The sequence below is a fragment of the Thrips palmi genome, unplaced genomic scaffold (assembly GCF_012932325.1).
Source record: "Thrips palmi isolate BJ-2018 unplaced genomic scaffold, TpBJ-2018v1 HiC_scaffold_18, whole genome shotgun sequence".
Taxonomy (NCBI): domain Eukaryota; kingdom Metazoa; phylum Arthropoda; class Insecta; order Thysanoptera; family Thripidae; genus Thrips; species Thrips palmi.
In genome coordinates, this window is record NW_023144627.1 from 3,673,914 (window position 1) to 3,685,451 (window position 11,538).

The following is an 11,538-nucleotide window of genomic DNA, read 5'->3' on the forward strand; positions in this document are numbered from 1 at the left end:
AGGGCTCGAACCGAACGTGTGACCCTACCGATGGATTCCTCGTTCGGAGAGCAATCCATTGGTGGGGTCACACGTTCGGTTCGAGTCCCATTTAGCGACGCTGGAGCTCAAAACGAGTCTAGAGTTTGGGCCACCTCCGCCGGTCTTCTGGCACACTGTGCGGGGCGGAAGCGGCCGGCACTCGGCAGCGGCCACTAGTCCAAGGTCACGCGATCGCCACCCGCACCCCGCAGTGGAGGCGGTGCACTGGGCGCCCCCGACCTTCAGTCGCTCCAGGGGTAGCCCGTGCCACCCCGGCCGTGCACCTGCAGCTAGGTGACGACGCGCACTGAATTGTTACGGAGTGTTTTTTTTTGTGGATTGAGTTGCGCGAAACTCACAAGGGAACCTATTCAGGGGGTACACTCAGATTTCGACCAAACTTTTTTTTTCGTAAGAATAACATATAAGATTAAGAATGCACCTCAAAGCTGGTGCCAAGATATACAGTCTTCATCGGCAAAGAGTCGACCGGCAAAGAGTCGACTTTGTGCGACGGTCCCCGCTTATGCGGCGGGGGCAAGCTCGAGCCACAATGGTCTTATGCCCCCCCCCCCCCCCCCCCCCCCAGCTCGGAGCACTACCGGATCTTTTGTCTACCAACATGTGCTGTTCGGTTTTCGTGTCGGCAAAGAGTCGAAGTCCGGTCCCGATCCGTCGACTCTTTGCCGATGAAGACTGTATATCTACACCCTTTACCAATTTTTTAAAACCTAAAAAAGGGGTAAAATAAGCCTTTTTGCATTGTATGGGTCATTTTCGGACATCGAATCGGAAAATTTGAAGTCGAGTTTTTTGTCATTTCCTTCAATGTTTGGTCCCCTTGTGACGAAAATGAGAGAAAATTTTGGTCTGTTTCATATATTATCATATTTTGCACAAATTTGGTGCGACTGCCCAATTACGACCGAAAATCTGCTCGTTGCACGTAAAATCATGGGCCATTTTACCCCTTTTTTCCGTTAAAAATAGTCAGGAGGGGTGTGGATATGTATCTTGGCACCAACTTTGGGGTGCATTCTTAATCTTATATGTTATTCTTACGAAAAAAAAAGTTTGGTCGAAATCTGAGTGTACCCCCTGAATAGGTTCCCTTGTCAGCGAAGTGAAAACTTAAGTGTGTACTTACTGAATACCCACACGGATTACTGAAGTTTGTACTGAGTACAAAACGTAGAGCAGCACTTAAGGGTGCACTGACCAGGGGATCCTTAACTTACCCCATAAAGGCATCATAACGCTCTCATTCTAGGAACGTAACATCACGTTAAAACTAAAGTGACGAAATGTCACGTTCGTTTGAGCATTGTGTCACGTTCGTCGATGTGGACCGGTCATAAATTAGCTTATTCACATTCATATGAATGTGACACAATGCTCCAACGAACGTGACATTTTGTCTTTTACGTGCTTGGCTACGCCCAAATCCTTGCTGCTACCAAACTTAACAACAAAAGTGTTGTTACATTTCAACAGTTTTGTTTGACAGTGTGCCATGGTGGCTTTGCCACTGCAGAGTGCTGTGCGACAAACGATCGGCGAGTTTTCCGAAAACAGTTCCATCCACGGGGTGCGCTACATCGGTGAGCATGGTCGGCGTTGGATCGAGAGGTTAGTGGACCCTACATGCTAAAGCCTTCACTCTCAGAGCCAAATTGATTTTTTGTTCATAGCACCAGCACAATATTTCCTAAGCAGCATATGAATTTTTTTACGCAACAATAATACTTAGAAATTTGTCCATATACCACGAATAAGAAGCTTTCATAAGTTTCATGGTAGCACGATTTCATTGACAATATTTTTGGTTCTATCAGTTTTAACACTTTTGTCTTAGTCCCAGAAGATCTCAAATATTGTCAATTGGGGCCTCCGTGCTTCTTTTAAATAATAACTACACTGGTAGCCAAGGAATGTGACGTCACGTTCGTTTTCACGTGAAAACGGCGATGTTAGTTTGAGCGTGACAAACGGTGAAAATTTACTGTCAAACGAATGTGACAGACCGCACCGCTTTGTCACATTACTTCGGGTGTGACACGCAATCAGCTGTCGAACTGTCACATTAAAACGAATGTGACACATGGTACCCAAGTACACATGTCGTGTCACATCCAAACGAATGTGACACCCATGTACTGTCACATTCGTTTGAATGCGACATCCCACTTTGTCACATTGAAACGAACGTGACACCCCTTAAGGGGAGGTTCTACTGAAAATATTGCATTTTTCAAATTGAGACCCAGTGTAAAAATTTGTTGCAGATGTATAGTAATACATAGTTTATAGTCAAACATGAAATTTAGAGCCCAATACCTCCCTCCAAATCCAGTCGAAGAGGTTTTTTCAGCCTATTGTAGCAATATCTTAAAAAATTCTCCTACGCAAAGTATTTCAACGTAAACTGATGTTCTGGACATTTTTCACTTCTTTGGCTCATATGCAATAAAGCGTGGCATCACCAAGACATGGGACCCAACAAATTTATTTTGGCGTTGCTTTTCAGAAAAAAAGTCACTAAAATATCAGAAATTTTAACATTTTCTTGAAATTTTATTGACATGCTGTCTTAAAAACACAGCTTATGGTTTTGTAATGGTCCCAGTATCTTACTAATGCCACGGTTTATCAATTATGAACCAAAGAAGTGAAAAATGCCCAGAACATCAGTTTACGTTAAAAAACTTTGCGTAGGAGAATTTTTTAAGTTACGACTGGAAATAGCAGAAAATTCCTCTTCGACTGGGTTGGGGGCTAGGTATTGCTCTCCAAACTTCAAATTTAACTATTTACTATGAAATACTTTAAATTTAAAATGAATATTGATAATGGGACTCAATTTGAAGAAAGTAAGATTTTCAGTAGAACCTCCCCTTAATCTGACAATCATGGCGTGTCACATTCAAACAAATGTGACAAAGTGGGCATGTCACATTCAAACGAATGTGACAGTACAACGATGTCACATTGGTTTGGATATGACACGACATGTGTACTTGGGTACCATGTGTCACATTCGTTTTAATGTGGCAGTTCGACAGCTGATTGCGTGTCACACCAGAATTAATGTGACAAAGCGGTGCGTCACATTTGTTTGACTGTAAATTTTCACCGTTTGTCACGCTCAAACTAACATCGCCGTTTTCACGTGAAAACAAACGTGACGTCACATTCCTTGGCACCAGTGTAGTGACAGATTTTTGTTGGTAAGGCTAAGATACAAAATGTCAATACGTTATAAACAGATTTTTATCAGTAAGATATCTAAAAAATTGTTCATAAATGACATGGGAATAATTTTTGGGTAAAAGTACCGACAAAAATGTCAGTATAGCTTCGAGAGTGTTCTACATAGCATACATGTACTGTATCAAGGTCTCATTTGTCATGCTGACACTAACCATGTACTGCGTACTCATTGCGTATGGGTTGAGAGTATTGGAAATTGTCAATTTTCTTTGAATGTTCTGGTCTTTTCCGCAACACGCCGTTCCAACTTTGTAACATTTTTCTGCGAATTGTGCTGCAGGCTCTTGTGGATAGTGACGGAGGTCGTCTGCTTGGCGGGAGCCGTGTACATGATGCTGTACCTGCTGTACAAGTTCCAAGGCAACCCCACCATGACGCGGGTGGAGTCTGCTTTCTACGAAGTGGCAAACGTCCCCTTCCCCGCAGTCACCGTCTGCAACGCCAACCGCATATTTCACTCCAAGGCGCGCAGACTGGTGGACAGAATGTAACTACATCCACCCCACAGTGGGCCAGAAGACCGGTGGAGGCGGCAAAAATTCCACATGCGTTTTGAGCTGCAGAGTCGCTAATTTCGACTCAAGAGCGTTTCTCACGTTTCGGGGTAGTTTTGGCGTCTCTGATTTGCCGAAAGTGAGAAATATCCAATTAAGTTTTTCTGATTATTGGGGTCCAGGATGATACTAGAGTTATGGCAATGGTATTTATAGTAAAGACCTTGTACTACCTTCCTAAAAACATGAGCCATAAGGTATCCCCATACGTTTTAGTGGGTGTTTTGATCACGGAAATTACGTTATCACGGAAGTTACAAAGTGTGAAAATCGGCTTTAACGACTGACTCGGGCTTGCTGTGGCTTAAAAGTTGTTCCAGGGTCAAATGATACTCTAAGCCCGACATTTAAGCGGAAAATTTTTTCACCTAGTGCTGCTGCAACATTGGGTAAAGGGTGCCACGGAAGTTACAGGTAATTGTTGATACACGCCATTTTATAATGCTCTAGCCCGCTTTGAGACCGTGTACAGCATCTTAGATTTCCGCGACCCATGCAATTATATCCCAGGGACTCCACTTTGATGGCTTGTGTCATGGAAAGTTAAAAGTTTGGCTTGGGGAGAAGTCCAGAGCTGCCTTTTCGAAATTAGTGTAGTGAAATTGACTATACGGAGGACATTTTTCGTTGCAGCATAAGTACCTTTGAAAGAAGTCTGGCGTATTGGTCTTCGGTTGAAATTAGCTCGAGACATGCCAAGCTTCGAATCCCCATCGACAGTTGGCAGCATTTTCGAACCCCACCGCCACACTGGGGGCGGGAAGTTCGAGTATGTTCTCTTTGGACAATCACGGAAGTTACATTTGGGGTATTCCAAACGCTACGTAGACCAATCCAACGAACGTGAACTATTCGAAATGTGTGCGTTTAGTGGGCAATGGCCCTCCCTAACATCAGAAACAAACCCCATGTCGATATCTGCGCTCGTTTGGGCACAGGAGTCAGAAGAAACGAAACTACCCCGAAACGTGAGAATCGCTCTCAAACTGAACGTGTGACCCCCACCAACGGGTTCCTCGTTCGGAGAGCAATCCATTGGTGGTCACACGTTCGGTTCGAGTCCCATTTAGCGACTCCGGAGCTCAAAACGCGTCTGGAATTTATGCCGCCTGCACCGATCTTTTGGCCCACTGTGCACCCCAAAGTTTGACTGAACCTTGGAGATCCCCTTGATCGAAGTATTCGAACTTCACTATTGCAGTAAGATCCCGGAGTCGCTCATGATGTCACAGCACGACGTTATGCGACTCCTGCCCTTGCTCGGGCAGTTGCTGTCTTCAGCCGAGTTGGGGAAGAATATTGCGGGCCGAGCGCGCCTGGACACCATCCTCAAGTACAACAACCTGACACCAGAAGCAGTGCTCAAGGAGGTTTGTCAGAATTTCTCAGGGATCCTTAACTTACCTTAAAAGGGCATCATCGTAAGCGTCAAAGTTATAACCCGTAACTTCTGATTTCTTTTGAAAAGGATGAGGTATTATTCTGTCTTCTTGTATTTGTATTTGGAAGTGGTTGTGACAGTCTATACCCTTAACCTTTATCGAACACCGTCGTATGTTAAGCAGGGTATGTTAAATGTTATGTAAAGTTAAAAATCCCTGGAATTTCTAGTCACCAGATGACCAAATAGCATAACATTTTTAGCACTTTCACGGTAAAAGCAGTTCCTGAGATTCCCAGACCCACCCTGGATAAAGGGGTCTGTAGTTGCTAGGAGCCGCCTGAAAATCCCTGGCTCTGCTTTTGCTGTGTTCAAATTGCTCAAATTCTCACTGGGTATTAACGTGAGGGAGGAAACCTTTACGAGATTTTTCCTGCATATGATGCGTGTTTTTCGGTGTTTTCACTTAACTTAATTTTTAGGTAAGGTGGGAGTTTTGAGAAGGGCAATCATCCTAATGCACCCTAAACTTTAAGCTCTTTCCATCTGTGCAAAAAGCGTTTTGAAAAAGACAGTCCAGTTTTCATAATCTCGAAGAAGTGCGCAACCTCTGTCTGCACTGACGGCGCGAGCATCGCTTCACGCTCTCCCTAGGCAGTTGCCACCCCCTGTTCGTGACCTGGCGTGGGGTTTGTGGGACCGACTTTTGAACGTTATGTAGCAAATGGAATGAAACGGCAGTGCATGGCTGTTCAGGTGGGGCAGACGTGCTCTGAGCTGCTCGAGCGGTGCAGCTGGGAGGGCCATGCGGTGGAGTGCGCGACCATCTTCTCCACGACCATGACCTTTCTGGGCTTCTGCTGCTCCTTCAACTCGGATGTGGACTTCTCGTAAGTGCGCTCAAAATGTATTTGTACATGTTTGTGCGTAGTTTCACAGTTTTACACCGTTCAAAATTGTTCTACCGAAACAACGGGGAAAAGAAACTCTTTCTCACCCAAATTTGGGCGGTAAAGAATTCCCCACCTAAAGTTTTAGTCCTGATCATTACTCTTTCATTCTCAAAGTTGGATAGGTGGTAGAGGAGGCAACCCTGTAACCGACCGACCTCTTGTTTCGTCATTTCCAGCCTAGCTGTGCAGCCATCAAAGCCCAAAAGTTCTCCTTTGAAGACTCCTTTCTTCGGATACCCTCTTGGGCTGACTGTGCTGTTGCACGCAAACACGGAAGACTACTACTGGGGCCCGTTCGCCTCTGGAGGCGTGCTGGTGAGAACACTGTTAAAAATCCTCCGTTCTCAAACAGAGCGGTTCAGCCGTAAGCAGCCAAAATACTTTTGCTTGTTGCCGGGAAACGAGGAATATTTGGTCTAACCTGAGAGTGTCATATGATATACAACATGTCGGATGACCATTTCGAATTGTAATGCCGTCAGTAACTGAAACCAGTTCGGTGAAAATCACGAGCAAAGGCAGGAATGACTTGCACCATTTTCAAACGGAAAAAGTAACGCAAATTTTTAAAACAATGCCTACCGTTAATGGAAATAACAGAAAAGGGCGTTGTGCGAATGATGTTTTTTCGTTTGTGAACACGTAATTTCTGTTTCCAAACAGATTTTTGTTTTGGAAGCGCATTTTTTATTACCAAATGGTAAAATTTTGTTCTAGAATTATTGTTTTTTGTTTTAAAACAGAGATTTGTCGTTTGAGAACATCAGTAGTCGTTTTTAAACTTTGCACGAATTTTCCGTTCTAAAACGGCTGGATTTCTAACAGTGAACCGTTTTGCCTGCGAAGTACACACTGCAGGGGAATCGGGGAATGTGACGTCAAGTTCGCCTAAACGTGAATCGTGTCACGTTCGTTTGAATACCCAGTAACATTCGTTTGAACGCGAATCAGCTGGGCCCGGATCTGGATGCGGCCGGATTCACGTTCAAACGAATGAGGCACAGTACTTATTCAAACGAACGTGACACGATTCACGTTCAAACGAACGTGACGTCATATTCCCCGATTCCCAGTGCAGCTCCACTCTCATTCCAGCATATGTGTCCCCTTTGCAGTGTGCTGTGCACGACAGCGGCGAGATGACGACGGAGCGCACCCCGCAGTCCATGATCTCCATCGGCAGGGAGTCCATGGTGCAGGTCAAGGAGAAATAACGCCAGCCAAATTTTTACACCAAAATTCATCAACCTTGTGAAATTCGTTGAAATTCATCAAAATGTGTTAAATTCATCGAAATTCTTCTCGAAATTCAGTAGTTTTTGCCTGAAATTAATTGGAATTCAACTGAAGTCCATCCGATTTGTACACTGAAATTCACAGTGATTTCCCCTTGGTGCAGGTGGTGCCCTCGACGCGCAACGCGTCGCCCTCGCTGCGTGACGTCACGCCGCAGCGACGCCGCTGCCTGTTCGAAGACGAGAACCCCGTGTCGGACTCGGAGCCCTACAGCTACGACACGTGCGCCACGGAGTGCGAGGCCAACAGGGTGTGGAAGGCCTGCCGGTGCCGGCCGCTCAACTTCCCGCGCATGGCGGGGCCTCGAGGTGAGTGCACACTAAATGTTATGTACAATTTTGTACGAGACATCACAGTTTTTTGTGCCCACGAAATTTTCTTACCTTTCGTACGAAAAACTGCACATTTTTCGCCATTTTTGTACAAAATTGTATCAAATTTTGTACAAATTTGGACACAAAATGTGTACAAAAATATTTAGTGTGTGTTGCCCCATAAAGCAGTCACTGCACAGTTGGCCAGAGGGTAGAGACGGCCAAAATTCTTGGTGCGTTTTGAGCTCCAGAGTCGCTAAATGAGACTCGAACCGAACGTGCGAACCCACCAATGGACTGCTCTCCGAATGAGGAATCCATTGGTGGGTTCACACGTTCGGTTCGAGTTCCATTTAGCTACTCTGGAGCTCATAACGCGTCTAGAATTTTGGCCGCCTCCACCGGTCTTTGTGGCCCACTGTGTACTGGTTTCCACGATGCACCAGTGTCGTAAAAGTGTCTCAGCCTAACCTAAGCCTGCCTTCGAGGCCTCGTCACATAGAAGCCAAAGGTGTTGCCTAATAGGCAGGCTTAAGTTCGTAACCTTTTCGACTCTGGTGCATCGAGAGATTTTTTTCCTACATGTGTAACAGTAACTATTCACCCTAGTTTCTCACTGTGCGAAAAAACCACAGTGAATCCCGTTAATTTTTTTGCCGGGATTTACTGTAGTTTAGAACACAGGATCTACTGTGCCTGGCGACAGTATTTACTGTACCTGGTACATGATATTCCGTACTCCACTCCTGTGGTACAGTAAATCCCGTACAAAATACAGTAGATCCTGTCAAAAAAGTACAGTAAATCCTGTACTCTGAACTACAGTGACAGCTGTACTTATCACTACAGGATTTACTGTGATTTTTTCCCACAGTGCTCTTAGTGTTATTAATTGTACCGCGTTCATTTTTTTTCTTGTTGATTTTCATGACAGGGACATTGTGCGGTCTTGACAAGTTGCCGTGTCTTGCTAAATACAATGGTAAGCATTTTATGTAAAGGAGAAAGACGCTGTCAGTGGCACATAGTGACAGAACGGGTTTTCAGAGAACCGTTGGAAAAGTGTGTTAAGGACAGAGGTAGAATAAACTCAGTTTTCAGCCCTTAAATCATTTTTAAAAAAATGAGATACACGGTACTTTGAACAGAATAGACACAATTTTGTGGAATCGTTGTACGAATTATGCTGTCAATACTGCTCTGAAAACAAGTTAATACTCCGGACGGTTTTCATGTCCTAGCTGGACCAATAATATCATTTTCTCAGTAGCTGCACGAAGGGCACTTCTTCGAGTGTATTTGGGATTTCACAAAGTGACATGAAACTTTCTTTCCATGCATTGCAGAAGAGGAACACGACGCCATGGTAAAAAATCAAGTCAAGGGAGATCAGCTTCCCTCGAACCCAGGCGATGGTAAGCATACATTAGTAATGTGAAAACGGGGATGACTTTTGAAACAAAGGACTCCTAGGCATTGTCCTAAAAAAATGCAACTGTCTATTAAAAATGAACAGAAATAAGAAACAATTTAAAGCAGGACACCAAAGTTGATGCAAGTGATAAGTGTCGAACATATTCGTCCGAAATTGTCCTTCCCGCCAGTTCTTTGACAAGAATACTCTTTAAAGTATTGTTCACGCTCAATTCAACGCACGACACGCACGGTAAAAATAATTCCTGGTTTTCCCAGGAACCACCACCTTTGTCTTTACCATGGGCTTCCTGGGAAAACCAGGTACCGTTTTTACCGTGCGGTCAGTTCTAAAAGTCACCCCTGTTCTGGTTCTTTCGAAAGAGAACTCCCATTTGAACGATCAACTGATGCTTACAATTTGAAGCGGACCAGTTGTCGGAGGACATTACCCAAGCCTGCGGTTGCATGGCGCAGTGCAACTCCGTGGACTACGCCATCGAGACGACAACGGCCAACTTCGGCTCGGCGGGGAGCGTCCGCCGCAACTTCTAGTGAGCCTACAGTATTAGTTGTGTTCGCAGGGATCCTTAACTCAACATTTATCTAACACTGCTTTAATGACGTAACACAAGACAATGTTCGTTAAGGGTACACTGTAGAAAAAATCCACGGGAAAAGGTACACACTACAAATCCAAAGGTCAGACTTCTCGCCACACCAGAGGCGAGACATAAAAGTCTCGCCAAGTTTTGGTCAGACCTGAAAGTCTGACCAAAATTTGGTCAGACAAAAAAGTCTGACCACAAAACGGTCAGACACTAAAGTCTTACCACAAAATTCAAGGAATAAGTTGACAGAATTTCAGCCATCAAACGGCATACAGGACATGAGCCCCGTCCCGTTTGAGCCCCGATGGTCTGAGCCCCGATGGTCTGAGCCCCGACCTGAGCCCAAACCTGAAACAGGGTTGAGCCCCGACTTGAGTCCCGACCCAAGCCCCAATTTTCAGAGCCCGGATTGAGCCCCGACCTGAGCCCCGTTTGAGCCCCGTTTGAGACCTATTTGAGCCCCATTTAAGTCCCGCGGCCTGAAATCACGCATTTTTTGCATAATTTATTGCCGCGGGGCTCACGCGGGGCTCAAATGGGGCTCAATCCGGGCTCTGGAAATTGGGGCTTGGGTCGGGACTCAAGTCGGGGCTAACCCTGTTTTAGGTTGGGGCTCAGGTCGGGGCTCAGACCATCGCACTGTTAGAAATTAGCTCCGAAATTTTATGGAGAAAAACCCTATAATCACGTTCATGGAGACTCCATTCATTTTCCATTTTTTTTCGGAGAGATTTTCTCAGGGCTTATACAGATGTTCTTCGGAGCATTCCTTGGGTCCAGATAGGAGGTAAAATGCAAGTCTTTTCTCAGATATATTAAAGAGGACTTCGCTGAAGCATTTTTTTGGTCTGAAATGGTCAAAGAAGGGACAACCTCATTCGAGCTCATTTGACTTATATCCTGTAGCTTTCCCTTAATATTATGAAAACTGAGCTCAAGAAGTAGGGGTTCACCCTTCTTCCCTCAACTTTTAACTGGTTGCAAACCTTTTTTTCGTGTTTTTGTGATAGTGCAGCATGCATTTTTGTTCAAAATTCCGAAATTTTTCGGAGAAAGCCCAGAATTTGCATTTATGGAGAGCTCATGCAGAAGTTTCGGAAAAACTCCATGATTTTTCCATTTATTTTCGGAATTTTCTGACAGTGCGGGGCTCAAACGGGACGGGGCTCATGTCCTGTATGCCATTGTTTCTGGCATTCTGGCAAAATTTACTAGTGTGACATGAGTGGCGACTGCACAGCCTTTTCTCAAGTCAAACTGGGTTTGCCTGTCAGCAAAAACCTGAACGCAACCGACCGCTGTCTCTTGCACGTGTACTTCGACACCCATACGTCCGTCTTGTTGGTCAACGACCTGGTCAGCAACACAGTGCAGCTCATGTGTGAGTACGGCGTCGACAAAGTTTTCTCTTCCTAACTTTTTCCATATTTGTGCAGATGTGCACATTTCAACATAAATTACACTACAAACCTAATTGTCTACTAAGTACACACTTACCAATGCATGCTTGCAAGTACACACTTACAAACGCATGCTTTCCGCCGCATAACTCCATGCGTCAAGCATGCATTTGTAAGAGTGTACTTGGCCAAGCATGCGTTGGTAAGTGTGTACGTGTACTTGCAAGCATGCATTTGTAAGTGTGTACTTAGTAGACAGTTAGGTTTGTAGTACAACTATCAAAAGTAGTTCCGTGGCATCAGCGGTTCATTACATGACAGTTTT

At 44.9% G+C, this 11,538-nt stretch overlaps 1 protein-coding gene across 1 annotated transcript; it reads left to right on the plus strand.

Annotated features, from left to right (window-relative positions):
* Window positions 1-256: 256 nt before the first annotated feature.
* Window positions 257-11,269, plus strand: LOC117644300 (sodium channel protein Nach-like). The gene is made up of 13 exons (XM_034383638.1): window positions 257-315; window positions 1,529-1,650; window positions 3,572-3,778; window positions 5,047-5,215; window positions 5,983-6,116; window positions 6,356-6,494; window positions 7,295-7,378; window positions 7,579-7,783; window positions 8,724-8,771; window positions 9,136-9,204; window positions 9,630-9,756; window positions 11,088-11,194; window positions 11,250-11,269. Exons 2-13 carry the CDS (start codon window positions 1,535-1,537, stop codon window positions 11,267-11,269), a joined length of 1,425 nt encoding a protein of 474 aa, XP_034239529.1. The 5' UTR covers window positions 257-315; window positions 1,529-1,534.
* The last annotated feature ends 269 nt before the right edge of the window (window positions 11,270-11,538 follow it).

What these genes read in the sequence shown, in the direction of transcription:
- LOC117644300 (XM_034383638.1), top strand. Translation starts at nt 1,535, where the DNA reads ATGGTGGCTTTGCCACTGCAGAGTGCTGTGCGACAAACGATCGGCGAG. An exon ending in AGCGTCCGCCGCAACTTCTA is followed by an intron (nt 9,757 to 11,087) that starts GTGAGCCTACAG and finishes TTTGCCTGTCAG; the next exon opens with CAAAAACCTGAACGCAACCG. An exon ending in CAACACAGTGCAGCTCATGT is followed by an intron (nt 11,195 to 11,249) that starts GTGAGTACGGCG and finishes ATATTTGTGCAG; the next exon opens with ATGTGCACATTTCAACATAA.